This window comes from Lontra canadensis, unplaced genomic scaffold (genome assembly GCF_010015895.1).
Source record: "Lontra canadensis isolate GAN:19392208 unplaced genomic scaffold, GSC_riverotter_1.0 scaffold60, whole genome shotgun sequence".
In the NCBI taxonomy this organism is placed as follows: Eukaryota; Metazoa; Chordata; class Mammalia; order Carnivora; family Mustelidae; genus Lontra; species Lontra canadensis.
In genome coordinates this window covers 8,688,056-8,709,267 of record NW_022631054.1, presented here as the reverse complement: position 1 = coordinate 8,709,267, position 21,212 = coordinate 8,688,056, and the positions used below count along the sequence as shown (strand labels likewise).

At 36.8% G+C, this 21,212-nt stretch overlaps 1 protein-coding gene across 3 annotated transcripts in view; it reads left to right on the top strand.

Moving 5' to 3' along the window:
- FOXJ3 (forkhead box J3) overlaps positions 1–21,212 on the top strand; it is a 151,880-nt gene that overhangs the window by 105,699 nt on the left and 24,969 nt on the right. For 2 of the 3 annotated variants that reach the window (XM_032877464.1, XM_032877462.1), the window contains exons 6-8: positions 2,072–2,173; positions 15,948–16,076; positions 19,192–19,366. In XM_032877464.1, the coding sequence (XP_032733355.1) occupies positions 2,072–2,173; positions 15,948–16,076; positions 19,192–19,366 (406 nt within the window). The remainder of the gene's footprint in view (positions 1–2,071; positions 2,174–15,947; positions 16,077–19,191; positions 19,367–21,212) is intronic. The other variant, XM_032877463.1, reaches the window with a different exon arrangement.

Sequence of the window (21,212 nt, the reverse complement as noted above, 5' to 3'; positions counted from 1 at the left end):
TCACTGTGCATTTCAGGTACCTGCTGAGAGCTTTGCGTAAATCATTTCATTAATGCTCTTAATAGACCTCTAAAGAAAGTGACATAATCCTCATTTTTGTAGATGGGTAAAAGAACATAAAGGTTGATAATTTGTATACCATCACACAACACAGGCTTTCCTCTTCCTACCAGTGGGGAGGTGTGAGAAATAGTGAACCAGTAGTTGGGATAGAGATGACTCAGTTGAGTTAGAGGAACATGAGATTTGCAGGTTTGTTTGTTTTTTTTTAATATAAAGATTTTATTTATTTATTTGACAGAGATCACAAGTAAGCAGAGGCAGGCAGCAAGAGAGGGGGAAGCAGGCTCCCAGTTGAGCAGAGAGCCCAATGCAGGGTTTGATCCCAGGACTCTGGGACTATCACCTGAGCTGAAGGCAGAAGTTTAGCCCTCCGAGCCCCCCAGGCGCCCGAGATTTGCAGTGTTCTAAAGCAATCTTGTATGTTAATTTAGGTTTAGCTAAGTTGGACTGGCACCAAAATTGAGGCATAGACCAGGTTGTCTTTGTTGTTCTTCCATTTGTATTTCTTTTTTTTTCTTTTTTTTTTTTTTTTAAGATTTTATTTATTTGTCAGAGAGAGAGGGAAAGAGAGCGAGCACAGGCAGACAGAATGGCAGGCAGAGGCAGAGAGAGAAGCAGGCTCCCCGCCGAGCAAGGAGCCCGATGTGGGACTCGATCCCAGGACGCTGGGATCATGACCTGAGCTGAAGGCAGCCGCTTAACCAACTGAGCCACCCAGGCGTCCCTTCCATTTGTATTTCTGAAGCCCTTTGCCACTTTTACCTTACTCTCAATGTGTACCCAGCACATAAGTGCTGGATTCTATCTTCCAGGGGGCAGGGTGGGGAGGTGACCCTTGTCTTTTTCTCTTTTTTCATTTCAGTCAAGCTGCCTGTTCCTTACCTTTGTAGGTTCTGATGAAAGAAATTCATGATGAGGATTAAGTGATAGATTAATCTTAGAAATGGGTCTCAGTGAAATTGCTCTCTTTTTCATTCAGTGTGATCTTTTAAAAATGCATCTTCACTTGGGACCGTGTGGCACAGGTTAGGTTGTTTTTGCTAGAAGAGGAATATACATAGAACTAGCATCGTAGCCACAAATTATTCCTATCTGTCCTTTGTTAGTTTTCAGCATTTGAAGTTGAACATTCTTGAGTCCTCACCAAAGCCATAGACACCATCTCTTATGAACAAAGGAGGAGTTATCACTATTTATATCCCTGATTATAAATACAGAATTTTGACCCCCATATTAGCTCTATTAACTCTGTGTGTAAAGTTGTGTTATTCAGTACTGTTCAGTTGCACTAATAGACAAAGGAAGAAAACTTTAAATCAGATTTCTCTTTCAAGTAGAAGTTTGAGCTGTTAAATTTAACAGATAGCCAGGTGTGTTCCACAAGTTCATTCAGATGTCCATGTTCCTTCTAATCTCATCTTTTCCATGTTCCCTAGAGTATTACCCTTGATTTTTTGGTTAAGCAAGATTACCACCACTGTGTCTGTGTCCCAGCCTGCAATAATAGGGAAAGACAGAGTAGAGGACAAGCAGGTTCTTTTCAAAGACATGATCCAGAAGTTGCACATATCTTGCTCACATCTCCCTTACACAAGTTAGTCACATGGCCAAATACACCTTAGTCATGGCCACAGCTACTTTCAGATGAAGCTGGAAAAGGTAGTATTTAGCTGGGCTGTCATAAGTCAATAACTATAGGGTTTTATTACTAAAAGGGAGAAGAGAGGAAATGGATATTAGAGGACTGTTAACAGTCTCTATTTTTGCTGGACTGTCCCGTAGTCAATTAAAAGAGCTGGTAAGAAGTAGCCAAACCAATGGACTTTGTGATACCAAGTCAGTGGCATATTAAAATACAGTACAAGAGATTTCAGTAGGGATTTAAATTCATGTTGTCAGAAACAAAACACAAACTGGATGTTGGAGAATTTGATGAAATACCTTCAAATTGTGTTAAAGTTGCTGGATATATGAGCTAATAATTATTTATTTTGTTCTTGTATTTTAGGCCTCAACTCCATATAGCATAGATTCAGATTCTTTGGGAATGGAGTGTATTATTTCGGGAAGTGCCTCTCCAACTCTGGCAATCAACACTGTGACTAACAAAGTAATTCTGTTTTTTTTTTTTAAACACTTTTTGAAATGTTGTTGAATAATACATTTAATTTGTCTTTGCGATAACAATAGCGTTCTATATGATTGAGTGTAAAGATGACATAACTTTGGCTAGCCTGTAATGGCAGCTTGAAAGCTTGAATCCACAATGTTTTGAGGTATACACAAATTAGAAGAAAATAGTTCTCTAAAGAAGTTGGAGGATGCTTATTGGGAAGCTCTGTTTAATTTAAATTCTTGACAGTGCCAGTTCCCATTGATGAAATTTTTGAGTTAGTATTTTATGGAATCCGTTTGTTTCAAAAACCATTGATATCCCTCTAAATATATGCTTGAAAAAAAAATTTCAGATTCCCAAGGGGTCAGCAGAATCTAGTAAAATGAATAATTTGGACAAACTCAAAGAGTTCTTTGAATGGTAGTCAACCTGTTTCATAATATTCAAGTGTAGGTACATATCCAGAACTAGTATGTAGTAGTCTGCTTTCTTTTCCTTCCCTTCCTTTTCTCCCCTTACCCTCTCCCATCCCTTCCCCTTCTCTTTTCTTTCTTTTTGAAGCAAGGGTCAGAACTTCAAAATTTCATGCCAAGTCATTAGATACCTAGTGAAATACCAAGTGTTTTTTTTCTTTACAACGTTATTTCTTAAGATCATATCTCAAAACCCTAAAAAGTCTCTAGGAGATTCATGAAGTAACTAAGTTCTATGCATGTATTTCCTCCCTTACTAGACCATGAGCACCTGAAGCCATATATGTCTTATGCTGCTACTCTCTTTCATTCTCACTTTCAAATCTTGCTTTTTTACCCTCTTCTCCTCTCTCCCTTGCTTTCACTTGTTCTTGCTTTATTTCTTCTACTTTATCATGCACACACATAAACACACACACACTTACATACATATAATTATACTGATATATATAGGATATTTTTATTTGTAGAAAGATAATAAACCAATAGAAGCAGACTATCATTAGCGACTGATCAGATTGACAATTTAGAAAGGCAACTGGTAGCTGAGGTATAGATTATTGATTTTCCCCAAATACTAATCCATGGAATGATTCCATCAGAATCACTTAGGTGCAGCGTATGTGGGTGCATGTGTACGAGTGTGTATTTAGTGGTGCTGGTGATAATTCCAAGGTATTATTGCAGGCCGCCAAATCATTTATTTTATACTTATAGATAAGGTTCAGAAATCTGTACTTTAAGAAATCATCCCTGTGCTCCTGAGTGGCTGAGTTAGTTAAGCATCTACCTTCTGCTCAGGTTGTGATCCAGGGTCTAGGGATCGAGCCCCACATTGGGCTCCCTGCTCAGTGGGGAGCCTGCCACTCTCTCTCCCTCTGCCATTCCCCTTACTTGTGCTCTCTGGCTCGCTCGCTCTCTCTCTCTCTCTCTCTCTCTGTCAAATAAATAAATAAATAAATAAATAAAATCTTAAAAAAAAAAAAAAAAGACACTATCCCTCTTTGTGCCCAACTAAACTTGGGAATTTCTAGTGAGGCATATGGTCTAGAATCAGAAATATCCAATATTGTTCTTTGCAGTAGTCCAAGTAGGAGATACTAAGGCCTAAATATAGATGTAAATATAAATATAGTTGTAGCTTTTAGGAAACAGTTAGGAAATAGTAATGCTGGACTTCGTGATGAAATAATATGGGGGTCAAAGAAACTGGAGTTCTTGGACTTATGCTTCTAGATGTGATGGAATAGCTAGTATTAGATTAATCCTTCTTTTTATATAAAATACCACCATCCCTGACTAACAATAAAAAAGAGGGAAGAGGCATTTGAGCACAGAAAAGCTAGGACTTCAGGGCTAAAGATTCCAGGAAAAATGGAAATATATTGAGATAAGCCATGCATATTTCCCTTGGGACATTTCTCAGTTCTCAATGCATGGCAGAGAGGCTAAACAGAAACCAGAAGCCTAGACCAGTCATTGGGCTAGGAAGACAAAAACTGGTGTTTGAGGCTATCAAATAGCCGGGGCTTGAAGACTAAGATCTTCTTGAATCTCCCACGTGAGTTCAGCTTGGAAGTATTATCCACTTAAGGCATTTGCTAATTCCTAACTCATATGTATTTGGACTCAGGCATAGACAAATCAAGTGGATTTTTCACTACTCAGAATCAAGCAGTCTCACAGGAAGGAGGGAACAATGATTATTGTCCATGATCTTCAAGGAGGAGGGGAGCCATGGTAAACACTCCAGCCTTTCAAGTCGATACCTCAGAAGGGTTATGTTCTGTAAGTAAGAGCAAACCAAAATAGACCAGCTTCAAATTGTTACTAGCGTGGTTGCTATATACTTTATAGTTTATATAATACTTTTCTACTTGCCAAAAGAAAATTAAATCCTTTTTGGAAGAAATAACATTATGCTGAGCTTTTACAAGTTTTCCTAAGTCAGATCTCACTTTCAGTCAAAAACTTTAGATATTACAGGAAACAGGATCACATAATTAAATAACAAGGATATGGGTAGGGATAGATAGCATAAACGTATTTATAAGTGATCTGGATAATGATTTTAAAGTAACTATAACTAACATTAGTTCAAGAAAATAGTTGAATTATAGAAAATTTATCAGAGAATTGGAAGCTGTATGGAAGAATGAAGAGGAAACTCTAGAACTGAAAAATATAGTAACTGAAATTAAGAATTTGATAGATGGGTTTAACAGCAGATTAGGCACACCAGAGAAGAGAAGAGAATAGTGAACTGGAAGAAATGTCAATAGAAAATATGGAGATTGAAACAACAAAAACAATGGAAAATTCAGAAAAGCTCAAGAGATAAATGGGATATAGGGGAAGAAATCTAACTTGTTACTAGGGTTTCAGAAGTGAGGAAAAAGGAATAAAGAAGAAGCAATATATTAAAATTTTTAAACTGATGAAAGATAACACAGTGTAGATTCAAGAATTTCTTGAGAACTTCAAGAAGAATTAATGAAAAATCCTTACTAGCTGTCCCCCCTCCCAAATCGAGCTGCTAAAAACAAAGATGAACAAATCTTAAAATCAGAGGCAAAACCAGGCAACTTCAAAGGAATAATAGTAAGCCAGGCACTGACTTCTGAATAGAAATGATAAAAACCAGACACGAGAATGAAACCCGTATACTGCTGAAAGGTAATACCTGCTAATCCAGATTTCTACAATTAAAATTTCTGTGAAAAATGAAGGTTAAATCAGTAGGTTTCTACAGAGAGAATATGTTACTAGTACACCAGTATTATAGAGGGAATTAATATTTTAGATAGAAGGAAATTATCCTGTGCAGGAAAGAATGAAGAACAGAGAGTATGTCTGTTGGTAAATCTAAGTGTGTATTGAGTGTTTATAAAAATACAACAATAGCAGTTCTGTTACGTAACACAATGCCTTTGAGTCTAAAATACTATAGAAGTTAAAAGACATGACAGTATAAGGGTAAGGCAGGAATATGGTTGACCCTAGAACAGTGTGTAGTTTAGGGGTGCCGATGCTGCTGCTTCCCGCACAGTTGAAAATCTCTGTCTCTGCCTTTGACTTCCCCAAAACCTAACCAATAATCTGCTGTTGACTGGAAGCCTTACTGATATCATAAATAGTTCATTAATACATGTTGTGTTATGTTACATGCATTATATACTATTCTTACAGAAAAAAGCTGGAGAAAAGAAAATATTAAGAAGATCTGAAGGAAGAGAAAAATACTTTTACAGTACCATACTGTATATTTATTTATTTTTAAAGATTTTTATTCATTTGAGAGAGAACATGCATGAGTGTGAGTGTAGGGAGAAGCAGAAGGAGGGGGACAAGCAGACTCCCAACCTGATGGTGGGGCTCAGACACTCAAATGACCAAGCTACCCAGGCACACCTATTTATTTATATTTTTTAAATCAAACTCTCTGCCCAACATGGGGCTTGAACTCACAAGACTAAGATCGAGTTGCATGCTCTACCTACTGAACCAGCCAGGCGCCCCAGTAACTGTGCTCTGTTTATCTTTTTTTCTTTTCTCTCTCTCTCTCTCTTTTTTTTTTTTTTTTTTTAGTGGGAGGAGAGGCTGGGGGAGAGGGAGAGAGAGAATCTTCAGCGGGCTTCGTGCCCAACCCTGAGATCATGACCTGAAACTGACTGAGTCATCCAGGTGTCCCTGTGCTATGTTTATTGAAAAAATTCTGTATATAAGTGGACCCATGTGGTTCAAAGCCATGATGTGAAGGATTAACTGTATATACAGTTAAAGTCTTTGCATTGCACTGGAAGTGGTAGAAGTACTAAGTCAATAACATATTATAATATTTAGGGCAGTGGTTCTTTTAATACATCAGCATTTGTCACAATAAGTAGGAGGTCTTGTTAAAACCCAAATTGCTGGGCCTCACCTGAGAATTTCTGGTTTTAGTACGTTGAATTGGGGTCTGAAAATTTGAATTTCTTTGTTTTTGTTTTGTTTTGTTTTTTTGGGGTTTTTCTTAAGGATTTAAAGTAATCTCCACACCAGTGTAGGGCTTGAGCTCAACCCTGAGATCGAGTCCCATGCTTCACTGACTGAGCCAGCCAGGTGCCCTGATTTTTTTTTTTTTTTTTTTTTTGAGTAATCTCAACACCCAACATGGGGCTTGAATTCCTAACTCCAGGATGAAGAGTCACACACACTACCAAATGAGCCAGACAGGCACCCCTGAAAAATTTGAATTTCTAACAATACTCAAGATACTGGTCATATTATTACTTACTACAAGAATAGTAAAAGAATATAAAGTAAATAAGGAGAGGCGCCTGGGTGGCTCAGTTGGTTAAGTGGCTGCCATCGCCTCAGGTCATGATTCCAGGGTCCTCAGATCGAGCCCCACATCGGGCTCCCTGCTTGGCAGAGAGCCTGCGTCTCCCTCTGCCTGCTGCTCTGCCTACTTCTGGTCTCTCACCATCTCTCTAATAAATAAATAGACTCTTAAAAAAAAAAAAAAGTAAACAAGGAAAAATGATATATCCAAAAGTAGACAAGAAAGGAGGAAAGAAATGAATAAAGAAGTGAGAGGGAAAACAGAAAAACAAATATGTACTTAAATTGAGTTGTGTTGGATTGGGCTCCTGGGTGTCTCAGTTGGTTAACCTTCTCCCTTTGGCTTAGGTCATGATCCCAGGGTCCTGGGATGAAGTTCCACATCAAGCTTCTCTGCTCACTGGGGAGAGCAGTGTCTTTCTGTCTCTTTCTCTCTCTCTCAAATAAATAAATTTTTTTTTTTTTAAATTGAGTTCTGTTAGGAAATAAACATAAATATACAGAATATTCCATTTAAAAATCAGAGATTGTCAGACTGGATGAAAAACAAAATTCACCTATGTGCTGCTTACAAGAGAGCCAGAAAGAACCTCAAGCAGACTCTGGGCTGAGCATGGAACCCAATGTGAGGCTCGATCTCACAACCCTGAGATCATGACCTGAGCCAAGAGTCAGACACTTAACCAACTGAGCCACCCAGGCACCCCACCCCGCCAGAGATATATCTTAAAGCACAAGACATTACTGAAAACAAAGATATTTTGTTATGCAAAAGGATCATTTCAATAAGGAACAATACTAAATTTATATATGCTTCAAGAGCTGACAAAACTCAAAGGAGAAATGGACAAGTCCTTGACCAAAGAGGAAGATTTTAACATATGTCTCTTTATACCTCATAGAAGCAAATCAGAATCAAAACATAATCATACAAATCCCATTAAAGATATAGAAGATTTGAACCAGGAAATTAGGAAGTTTGTTCCACTTGAGGAATATATGTACATACACATACATATACATACATACAGATACTTAACAATTGCAGAATATGCTTTTTTTTTTAACAGGATTTATTTATTTTAGCAAGCGAGGGAATGTGGGGGAGGGGGCAGAGGAGAGAGAGTCTAAAGCAGATTGCCGAGTGTGGAGCCTTTCTTGGTTGGATCTCATGACCTTGAGATCATGATTTGAGCCAAAACCAAGAGTTGGACACTCAGCTGGCTGTACACCCAGGCATCCCCCGAATATACCCTTTTTATGTGCACATGGCATATTTACCAAAATTGATCATGTAATACTGATTTATGCTAGACCATAAAGGAAGTCTCAGCAAACTTCAGAAGACCAACACCATATAATGTATATTTTCCAGCACAGTGGAATTAAGGTAGAAATAATAGCAAATAGATGATCAGATAATCACCCAAAGTTTGCAGATTAAGCGGTATAGTTATAAATAACCCAGGGATCAAGAAGAAATCCTAATAGAAAATACTTTGAATTGATAACTAATAGAAATATGAATTATGAAAGCCTGTAGAAGGAGTAGAGTTGAAGTATTTTGTTTTTAAAAGATTTTATTTATTTATTTGACAGAGATCACAAGTAGGCAGAGAGAGAGGAGGGAGCAGGCTCCCCACCGAGCAGAGAGCCCGATGCGGGACTCGATCCCAGGACCCTGGGATCATGACCTGAGCCGAAGGCAGAGGCTTTAACCCATTGAGCCACCCAGGCGCCCACAGTTGAAGTATTAACCTTAAATGTGTATACTAGAATAGAAAAAGGATTGAGTATTAATGATGTAAGCATCTAGATAAAGAGCAAGATAAATCTGAAGAAGACAAAGGTAGTAAAAAAAAAAAAAAGTCAACAAAAAGAAGCTGGTTCTTTGTAAAGATTTGTTGGTTCTGGCCAACATGGAATAACAGGGCCTAAATTTACTCCACTACCTGAAACAACTGACAAAGTAGACAAAATATATGAAACAGTGGTTTTCAAGAGATTGTGCCATAACACAGTCCTCCTGAGAAATTGTGAACAAATAAGGTCAACCCTATGATTGTCCTAGCTTACTGTTTAGAGAAAGTTTCTAAGGCCCAGAGGTCTCACTGAGTGGAGCCAGGTGGAGTTGGGAGATCATGGAATCCCTGAGGTGGCTAGAGTTCACAGGGCACCATATTAGGAGAAAGCTACACCAGGAGAGAATTCCACTGATATACTGAGGGTGCCCCCTGAGTCTTCAGTTGGTATTTATAGTGCATGAGTAAGGAAGACTAGGGAAAGAACCACCTGCAAGGATTAGTGTAGAAAATTACTGATACTTCTGTAGGGCCAGGCATAGTTACTGTTCACACAAAAGTGAAAGTCTTCATAATTCACAGGTCATTAAGTAAAGTACTCGGGATTTTGATTCAGTAGTGGAATAAAATTAACTCTAGACTAAAATTGTGCTCTGGTCCTATCGACATACCTTCAAAGCAAAACTCAAAAGGATTGGTCTGTTTTCAAGTAATTCTAATTTTAAAATTTGATTTGAAGTTTCTTAGATGTAATTCAGAGACCATTATAAAATTTCCCCTTTTAAAGTTATAGCTACTGGTTTTGGTATATTCACAAGGGTGTGCAGCCATGAACCACCATGTAATTCCGGAAAATTTTCGTCACCCACCCTGTAAAGAAAAGCCTGTACCCATTACCATTGATTTCCTATTCCATCCATTTCTTGTAACTGTTAATTTACTTTTTAATTCTGTGGATTTTCCTATTCTGGACGTTTCATATAAATGGGATCATATAATTTGTAACTTGTTATGTCTGACTTCTTTCACTAAACACATTTTTCAAGGTTTAGCCATGTTATAGCATGTATCAGCACTTTATGCCTGTTATCAAATAATTTAACTGTGTTCCAGAATAAAGCTCAAGAAGGTTTCTAAGAATACAAAAATATGGGCGCCTGGGTGGCTCAGTGGATTAAAGCCTCTGCCTTCAGCTCAGGTCATGATCCCAGGGTCCTGGGATCGAGCCCCACATCGGGCTCTCTGCTCAGCAGGGAGCCTGCTTCCTCCTCTCTCTGCCTGCTTCTCTGCCTGCTTGTGAACTCTGTCTGTCAAATAAATAAATAAAATCTTAAAAAAAAAAAGAATACAAAAATATCTAGCACTTATCAGTGTAAAATTCACAATGGTCTGGCACCCAATAAAAAATTACCAGGCTGGCATAGAAGTAGTAAAAAAAAAAAAAAAAAAAAAAGTTAAAAACAAAAACCAAAAAGCAACCGTAATGAGGAGAAAATTAATCAAAACTGACCCAGAAATAACACAGGTGATAGAATCAGTATAAAGCAACATAAACAATTATCATAAGCCAAGATATAGAAATAACCTATCATTGGATGAATGGGCAATGAAGCTGGGAGGTATATGTGTGCATGCATGCATATGCACGCACACACACAATGGAATAATCTTTAGCCATGAGAAGAAAATCCTGCCATTCGAGACAACGTTGAATGGACCTTGAGGGTATTATGCCAAGTGAAATGTCAGGCAGGAAAAGACAAATACTGTATGATATCATTTATATATGGAATCTTAAAAGGCCTAATTCATAGAAAGTAGAATGGTAGTTAGCAGGGGCTATGGGACAGGAAAAATGGAGAAATGTTAGTCTCAAAACATATAAACTTTTCAGTTATAAGATGATTAAGTTTGGGGGATCTTTTATATGGCATGGTGATTATTGTTAACAATATTGTATTCATGTATACATGAAAGTTATTAGATAAGTAGATCTTAAAAGGAAATGGTAATTATGTGAGGTGATGGAGGTGTTAAAGCTATGGTGGTATTTAATTTGAAGTATATAAGTGTATCAAATGAACACATTGTATACCTTAAACTTATATGTTAATTATATTTCAGTAAAGTTGGGAAAAGCCCAGTTTTTACAACTATTCCATAGAGGAGTGAAAGGATAGGTTGAACACTTATGTAGACATATGGAAGATACTCTTTTATTTTTTTTTTATTTTTTTTTTTAAGATTTTATTTATTTATTTGACAGAGAGCACAAGTAGACAGAGAGGCAGGCAGAGAGAGAGAGAGAGGGAAGGCCCCCTGCTGAGCAGAGATCCCGATGTGGGACTCGATCCCAGGACCCTGAGATCATGACCTGAGCCGAAGGCAGCGGCGTAACCCACTGAGCCACCCAGGCGCCCCTGGAAGATACTCTTTTAAAATCCAAATCAAACTTCTTGGAGATACAAATTATGTCTGATTTGAAAAATACGCTGGGTGGAATGAACAACAGATTAGACATTGTAGAAGGAAAGATTATTGAAGATAAAAAGTTAGACAAAATGAAACATGAAAAGACTAAAAAAGTATGTATAATATTTGTGTGCCGTGGTAACAACTAGAAATCTGGATCTACAGAAAGGAATTAGGGATCAGAAATGGTAACTGTAGGTAAATATAAAGCATTTAAAAAAAAATTTAAATCTCTTTAAAAGATAATATACTGCTTAAAGCAAAAATAACAAACATATTGTGGGTGTATAACATGTAGAAGTAAAATACAGGACAATAATAGTATTCAGGCAGGTAGAGGAGAAATGGAAGTATTACCAAACAAATGTTAAACATAAACTTTAAGAAACCTAGCTATCATTCATAAGTGATATGATTGTTTATGTGGAAAATTCAAAAATTTACAGATAAGCTCTTAGAATTCATGAATGAACTTAAGTTCTTAATAGAAGATCAGTGTTTGACTTTAGAAATCAATAGCATTTCTGTGTATAAGTCAGACAATTAGAAGATAAGATTAAAGAAATAATAAAACTTACGTTAACATTCAAAAACATTAAATACCTAGGATTAAGTGGAAGGTGAACTCTACACATAAAATTATAAAAAGTTACTGAGAGAAAATGAATATATAAATAAATAGATACATAATTTTCATAGGGAAGATTATTGTAAAGAAGTCAGTTTTTCCTCAGTATATCTACAGATTTAATATCCCAGTCAGAGGTCCACAATGCTTTTTTGGGGGAAGGAACGGGAATAGAAAATGACCAGGTGATCTTAAAATATAAATGAGAATCCAAATGGCAAATGGTAGTTGAAGATAATGTTGAAAGAAAAGGTACGGTAGCGAGGCTCCTGGGTGGCTTAGTCGTTAGGTGTCTGCCTTTGGCTCCGGTCATGATCCCAGAGTCCTGGGATCGAGCCCTGCATCAGGCTCCCTGCTCAGCTGGAAACCTGCTTCTCCCTCTCCCACTCCCCCTGCCTGTGTTCCCCCTCTCTCAGTGTCTTTCTCTCTGTTAAATAAGTAAATAAAATCTTTAAAAAAAGAAAAGGTATGGTAGAGGATTTATACTTCCAGTTATCAAGAGTAAACCTACAATAATTGAAAGAGTGGTATTGGCATAAGACAAATAGACTTACAGAACACAACTCAGTGTTGTCTCTCAACAAATGGTGCTGCGATACAAAGGAAGTGATAAAGATGTAAGAGCAGAATTAGTGTAAAGCTTTGTGTAATCCTTCAGCTGATTTTACTGTAAAAGGACAGAAAAGGATATATGTTGTATGATTCCATTTATTTATTTTTTTTAAAAAGATTTTATTTATTTGACAGAGATCACAAGCAGACAGGCAGGCAGAGAGAGAGCGGGAAGCAGGTTCCCTGCTGAGCAGAGAACACGATGTAGGGCTAGATCTAGGGCTAGATTGCAGGACCCTGAGACCATGACCTGAGCGGAAGGCAGAGGCTTAACCCACTGAGCCACCCAGGCGCACTGTATGATTCCATTTATACTTCGTTCAGAAAACAGATAAGCTAACCAATAGTGGCGGAAGTTTGGTATAGTGGGTGCCTATGTCGGGGAGGGGGATGGGTAATGACTAGCTGGTTAATGATTGGGAGAGCACATGAACTGGCCTTAAGGAGTGCTGGTTGTGTTCTGTATCAGAGGTTCTGTGGTCTTTGGACACTTAGGTAACTAAGACCCTTTTTAGGGATTCCATGAGGTCAGACTATTTTAATGATAATACTAAAATATTATTTTCCTTTTCCTTTATTTTTATATTTTCATTGATGCAGCATAAGCAGTAGTAAATGTTAGCACAGATCAAGGCTGTGACCCCGAAGTGTACTAGTAGTCATTATATTCTTCCCTGCCAACACCCCTCAGGTTGAAAAAAAAAATACTAGTTTAACTTAATGATATCCTTGGTGAAACAGGAAAAATAGTTCTATCAAGTTGTGACCTTTGAATACATGTCTTTTTAATATTCTCTGTGATGAAATGGGAAGTATGCATAAAACACTTAGACTACATGCTGAACTACATTGATTGTTTCAAGGAAGAACAGCCTTCTTCGTGTGGGTCTTTGAGTTGGATGTGGACCTAGCTGCTTGGATCGTTGTTTTTACGTGAAAGAAAAACTGACACTGATTATTCAGATTTGGCAGATGTTTTCTTGATAATAAACAAAATAAGTTTGTCACCTCAAGGAAAACAATTGTCAGTATCCTTTGCTAGTGATAAAATTTGAGCTCTTAAGCAAAAATGGAAGTTAGGAAAACTTTTATCCACTACAGCGAATATGATAGGAGACTTTAAAGACTACTTCTTTAAAGAGATCATTGGTGATGTTAGCAAGTATGGTGTTTTAATGTTGTATAATGAAATGTGTCAGTATTTGGAAGATCTGTATAACTTCGTGAACCAGTATTTTCCAGATGGCCAGTGCATGTTATAAAATCATGCTTGGATGAATGATCCATTCAAAGTACAAGGTAGAACAGAGGATTTCAATGTGACAGTATGAAAAATTTATTGGTATATTTTCAGATCCACATTGCAACTAATCTTTAAAAAAATTTTCACTTGTCATGTTTTGGTGTAGTATCAAAAAAGACCATCCACAATAATCTGAAAGTCTGTTAAAATATTCTTCCCTTTTCCAAATACATATATGTGTGGTGCTGGGTTTTCTTTGTATTGTTGCACCTAAACACCTTACTGCAGCTGATGGAGTACAGAAGTGGGTAAGAAAACCCAGCTGCTTCTGTTAAGCCAGGCATTGAGATTTACAAGAATGTAAAATAAGGGAAGTCTAATTGTGCTTATTGGGAGAAAATATTTATGTTACCATTTAAGCTGGGTTTATAATTGTTATTTTTAAATTAATAATGTGTTTTAATATATATTCCAATTATTATTTGGGGGGAACATAATATGCCAATTATTAATAGATGTATCAGCACAAACAAGCTCCTTGACTCTCTGGTTTTTAAGACTGCGAAAGTGTTCTAGGATCAAAGTTTGAGAATAGGTCTCTGTTTTGTTCTAGATGGTGCTTACATAAGTATGCCCATTGTAATAAGCTAGTAATTTTTATTAAAATGTTTATCCTCTTTCCAGATAAAAATAAGCTATTAAGATTTTGTCCAAGATTTCTGACTTGAGTGGTACATAACGGAGCATGGAAAGGAGAGAGTGTGAGTGGCTAAGAAAATTACCATAGGGTGCTTGTAATTTGTTGGCTAGGAGCCAGTAAGCTTGATTTTTAAATTTAAAAAATTATTTTTATTAACATATATTATTTGCCCCAGGGGTACAGGTCTGTGAATCATCAGGCTTACACATGATTTTTTTTTTTAAATGAAATTTATGTTGGAAGTGTTTGCCAGAGTTTCCTTTATTTCCTCTTAGATTATCTTATATTCTTTTCCCTAATTAGTTCCTAGGCGTGTTATTGTTTCTAACTGATGTGAATGGGGGACAGTTTGGTTTTGCCCTCAGTAGAGAGGGATACGTGCTTAGTTTTCTACATGTTTGGCCTCTTTTGGCAGATGTTTGTAGCGTTTAGCATGATCCCATTCTTAGCACAAACAGAAGGATGGTGATAGCTCCATTGGTTGTTCAGTCAGCAAATATTTATTAATTGTATACTGAGTAGAAAGCACTATGTTGGTTATGATTACTTACTGGAGACTCAAGGAGCTAACAGTCTAGTAGTGGGTAAAAATTAGTTTTACCATAAAGCTAAATGTATTGTGCCATGGAAGTAGCAGCATTGAAAGGAAAGTTGGCTGTACCATCTGAATAGAACCTTGAGGGTTAATAAGGCTAGTTATCTGTTTTAAAAATACTCTTTGTTTCTAATTAAAAATTATAAGTCTTCAGAAATGCCTAGCCTCCTACTGGTTAATAGTTGTTAACAGTTTGATTTATAGTCCTTAGCATCTGATGTGTGTGTGTTAGCATCTTATTTTTGTTTACAAGATTTGTTTAGAGAGAAAGAGTGTGGTGGGGGAGGGGCAGAGGGAGAGAAAGAGAGAATCTCAAGTAGACTCTGTGCTGAGCGTGGAGCCTGATGTGGGACTTGATTCCACAACCCTGAGTTCATGACCTGAGCTGATACCACGGGTCGGATATTTAACCACCTGAGCCACCTGGGTGCCCCATAATCATTGCTATTTTAAAAAATTAGATCACATACATGAGATTTTGCAAGTATGTTGTGGACAATTGAGTGTCCATTTTCAACAATATAACCACTATGATGCCTGTGATTTTTAAAAATGCCTTTTTTGTGTTTTCAATTACTTGTATTTTGATAGAAGAGAATAACAGTTTTCCTTAAAGCTTGAGTAAAAATAAATTTATACATTGTAGAAATACCTGTAATCTCCTTATTAAATGTTGATGAACAAATTATACCTGATAGTATATTGAATTTATGTACTTCTGGATAGGATATTTTTCAGTTTGAGAGTAATTTATTTCATGGTAAACATGGAGTTAGCAGTGAAGGGCATGGAGTTGGGGTAGGAAAGACTACTAACATTTTGTCTTTCTGCTATATACCAACCTAATTGTTTTTTTGTAGAGTTGCTTAGAAAGTACTCTTTACAGTGAGAACTACTTATGCACTATTTTTCTTTTCTAGGTAACGTTGTACAACACTGATCAGGATGGTAGTGATAGCCCACGCAGCAGCCTTAACAACAGTCTCTCAGACCAGAGTTTGGCATCTGTTAATTTGAACAGTGTTGGAAGTGTGCATAGTTATACACCGGTAAGTCTTGATGAAGTTAGCTTCTTTATTGAGTATTCCTTTAGTGCTTAAAACTAAGCCAAATATCATTGAAGTTTAAATAAAAAGTGAAGATGTATATTTTTTACTAATCAATTCATTTAGCTTAGATAAGTAGAGCAGATTCCTACCTTGATAGTGTTTTAATTGGGTACTTATATTTTAACAGGTTAGGTACAGATAGGTGGTTATACTGTGTTTTATTATTTTGGTCTACTGTTTTCTGTTCAAGTGAAAAGTAATTGGAATAGGAAAACAAAGTTTTACTTTAGCAAAGCTATATATGATGATACTTCACAGTCCTTGATAAGAGTTTACAGAATGTGTGTATCACCTTGTTTTCCATCTGTAGATCTGAGAAGGGAGTTCTACAAACCTCAAAGGTTAGGGTGACTTGGTACCCAATTGTTAATCAGTCTTATATTTTTAATTTTGGTGTGGTAAACAAAGCTGTTTTCTATAAAGGGACCCGTGTGTGCTGATCTTGTTACCTATTATAAGAACATGACCCTTGTGTTATCTGATACCTCTTTTCAAATCATCTGGCAACTGTCCTCCCTAGAAGACTTAGAACAGAGCCCAGGAACCATATACTGCCACTGTACATTGGTTTAAATTTGATCTCACCAGATCACTCCCTGTTGCAGGATGAGTAAATAGGTAAAACCTTACACAGGGCAAAGATATATAAGGGAAGGGAACCTTAAATAAGAAAATAACACAAGGGAAACCAAAACTTAGGGAGCAGAATTAAAATTCACATTGAATGTAGGAAAACAAAAGGTGGCTCCTCAAAACTGTTATCAGTGCTCTGGGGGAAAAGACCTACTATATTCTTTCAGAATGCAGAAGTATCAGGTAAAGCAATAACAGTTAATGTCAGAGAAGATAATAGATCTGGAGAATTAAGAATTATAGGTGTCCCTGAAGAAGAAGCTAGAACAGTTGGTACAGAAGCAGTTTTCAAAGAAATAGAGATTATGAAAGTGTTACTGAGTTATAGGAAAAGTTCATAGGGGAAAAACCTGTATTTAGACCCATCACAATAAATTTTAAAATTTCAAAAGTAATCATCTATATAAATACTCTTGTAGAAGAAATTAGATGCATTCAAAGAAACACAAATCATACTTCTCTTCTATAATGCTAAATACCAGAAGATAATGGAATAATACTGCACATAGAGTTTTGAGACAATAGATTTGGATTTATAAATATTATGTCCAGCCAAATTTGCATTCATACGTGAAATAAAGAGAAGGACATTCTTTGATGCACAGAGCTTAAAAAGCTTGCTACCTTTGTTTTCATGTGCTCTTCTGAAAAACTTACCTTGTGGATCAAGAGGTGAATAAAAGCACTCAGAAATGATGAGATCATAATATAAAAGGACTAGTTGGAGCACTGAAGCAAACTAAGCAGAGATTTAATGATATTAAGTTATTCTTAAAATAATGCGAATGTAGAAAATCTTGACACCAAGAGTCCTGTATCACAAAATATAATACAAAGGAAAAAATTAAATCTGTAGAACTAGGTAACAGAAGGAAGAACAAAAATGTCTCTAATGCCAGTACGTGTAAGAAGGTTAAACTACTTTGAAAAGCTGGACATTACATACTGTGCTTTGTCCTTTAATGATGTCAAGTGGTCATCGAACACTCTGTGAGCAGCAGGACAACACCAGCTGCTGGTCAGGCTCGCCACATATATATAGGTTGATCCCATCAGGACACAGTGAGCCCAAATGTACAGAGACATTGTTATTACTTATGTATAAGCCAGATGGATATGGTGCCAGCTCCCCACATCCCACAGGATGACACTGAACTGGAGAAGCCACATGACAGACTTCACGAGTAGTGGGTCACTGTAGTGAAGGGACAAATTCCATATTTCAGCTAAGCAGTTGTGACTCCCAGCTGTAACCTAAGAGAAAAAAGTAGAAAGTCCCCTGCCTCTCTGGAAATAGGGAGGCAGTTGAGAAACTGTCTCTTGGCAACTTCCTATAGGTTAGACAGGTAGATGAGAAGCTGCCCGATGGCTGCCCCCTGCAGAATAGAAAGGTAGATGAGAAATGGATGAGAATCTACTTCTCATAAGACCACTCACATTCCATGTTTCAGGATAATCACCAAGGCTTAGGTCGTTCTGCCATTGAGCCTGGCCTCCAGTGGCCTGTGTAGAGATGTGTAAGGTGCGGTGGTGGAGCCCTTCCCCTACACAAAATTCATTTATTTCTGTTACTGCAGATTTCTTATAAGCATCATTTTGAATGGCTGCATAAATTTACAGTGAGTGTTCATATTTTAATTTTTCAAAGCACTAAAAAAACGGCAGTTTACCACCCCTTGATAGAATCTTTAAGATAGGTACTGCTGATCTTTTTTTAATTTCTAGTTGTGCTGCCTTCAGTGATAATTCTTATTTTTTAGGTGTTTAGGGTGCTTTTTTTTCCCTTCGCATAGCTCAAGCCATGCTTTCTTCTGTTTTTCTCTGAATCTTCTTTATCTGTTACCCTCATTCCTCATTTCCCTTAGTTTCATTAAAAAGTTTTTTTTTTCCCCCTCTAGAAATGAAGAGTTAGGTGTATTGAAGCTCCTTGCGGCTTTGGACAGCACCATACAACCTGGCTCACAATACTCAACAGTATTTGAGTTTAAATACTTAAAGATTAATTGAATAAAAGAATGAGAAATGTTAGTAATATCATAGTAGAGTGGAGTTTGAGATCAAATTGCTTCAGTAGAAATCAAGATGAAGATTCTGCAGAAACTGGGAGGGTTCCACGCCTTGCCTGTCATTTATTTGTATGATCTTAGGAAGGTCATTTAAATTCTTTGAACTCTTTACCTCTTCTGTGAAATGTGGAGGTTGGATTAGATTTCTGTGGTTCTTTAGAATCTAAATTAACACTTTTGTGGTCTTGTCTGTCATGTGTGCCTATCTTAACAGAAGATGGGAAAGCCAAGGGCAGAGACATTATTTCCTTTGGATTCTAGAAACTATTCTAATATTTTCAGTTATATATTTTATGTAACAGACCAATTCTGATATATACAGCTACTAAATTAGTAGTATTTTCTTTTAATGTTAGGTGACAAACCATCCAGAACCAGTCTCTCAGTCATTAACTCCTCAACAGCAGCCACAGTACAACCTTCCAGAACGAGACAAACAGCTACTTTTCTCAGAATATAATTTTGAAGATCTCAGTGCCTCATTTCGGAGCCTTTATAAGTCAGTTTTTGAGCAGTCACTTAGTCAACAAGGTGAGTGTTTTCTTGGGGGCAGGGGGTTGTTTTTGTTTAATTGAAGTATAATTGACATATATATCCTATTAATTTCAAGTGGAGTTTTTAAAATACCGTTTTGAAAAGTAAATTTTTACTGAAAAATTTTTAAGAATTATTTTCACATAGCAGCTGTTTATTTCTTGAATCGTTGAACAGTATCATTGTGGTCAGGATTGAATACTCTTTGTGCCTATACTATACCCTGTATATTTACCCTGTATATATTCATATAATAACACAAGAATGCAGATAAATTTTATCTTGCATACCCTATTCACTTACTAGTGGTGTCCTGGAGGAGTACGTATTGAAGAATTCTGACACTACATCTGTGCCATGTAGGAAATACTGCCATGGTTAATTAGTGATGTCTGGCATGTGAAGTGTTTGAATGGCAAATGTTGCACTACAGGAACAGATGTGCCTTTACTGTCTGAATGGACTGTTATTAGCAAAGAGATAGCTGGTGGAATATGGTAGTACCAGATTTGCAATTTCATGCATGGTGCTTGTAAGTGAACATACTGGTTAGTGGGAAGCTCTGGGTCACTGTTGTATACAATGTAGTTAAATCAGATTTTAACAACTAAAAGTGATTTTGGTTGAGATGCCCTGTTATATCTCAGTCAGATGCTGGATTGCTGCTATTCTGTGTTACTGTCCTTAGCTGCTGGTTTTTAGTCAGAGTCTTACGATAGGATTAAGATGTTATATTGTCCTTCCCCCATAAAATACTAATCAGAAATTGTTGGGAACTCTACTATTAAAGCACTTCCTGATTGCTTTGTTTGGCAGACTTTTTCTACCCCAACTCAAGGGAGTTTACCTGTTCACAGTAGTGATAAAAATTCTGTGTTTATAGAGTTTACATTTTAATACTTATTGTCAGATACTACAAAAGTTAATGTTATGTACAAGTGTTTTATATATATATATATATATATATATATATATATATATACACACACACTTATATACTTATATATATGTATCAATGACTATCAGTAACTTGTACAGGAAGTTGGTTTTTCTGGTTAAAGTAAGATTCATGTATTATTCTCAAATTTATTTTGAATTTTCCATCTATGAAAGTACGAAAAGGACTAATGCAGGACTTTGCTAAGGAGATCCAGATGTGGTGATCAAAGTAGAAAAATACTGGCTTTGAAATAGGAACGACAACAATTTCTGAAGCTCTTAATGATATTTCATCACACATTAAAGTTTTTAAAGATTTATTTATTTATTTAAGAGCAGGGAGGAGCAGAGGAAGGGAGAGAATCCCTAGCACCGTCCTGCCAAGTGCAGAGCCTGACACAGGGCTCAGTTCCCATGACCCTGAGATCATGACCTGAGGCAAAACCAAGACTTGGATGCCCAACCAAGTGAGCCACCCAGGCACCCCTTAAATTTTATTCTAAAAACAGCTTGGGGTGGGGGATGCCTGGATGGCTTAGTTGGTTGAGTTGTCCAACTCTTGATTTCTGCTCAGGTCTTGATATCAGGGTTGTGAGTTTGGGTCCTATGTTAGGCTCTGTGCTGGACATGGAGTCTACTTTAAAAAAAAAAAAGTGGGATTGAAAAGGTTTGTATAGATCATGTGTGGGTTTCCTTTTAAAATGCTAGGACTTTACTGGAAATAGACAATGAAATAACTGCTTTTTTTCATCTTACTGAAAGAAGCTTATAGATTCTCTCCAAATGACGGTTTGCCAGGGCCAAGGCAAGAACTTTTATTAAGTCTTCTACCTAAAAAACTACCTTAACTTACTAGGTTTTATGATTATCTTACAATGTACTTGAATACAGTTTTGCTATTAAT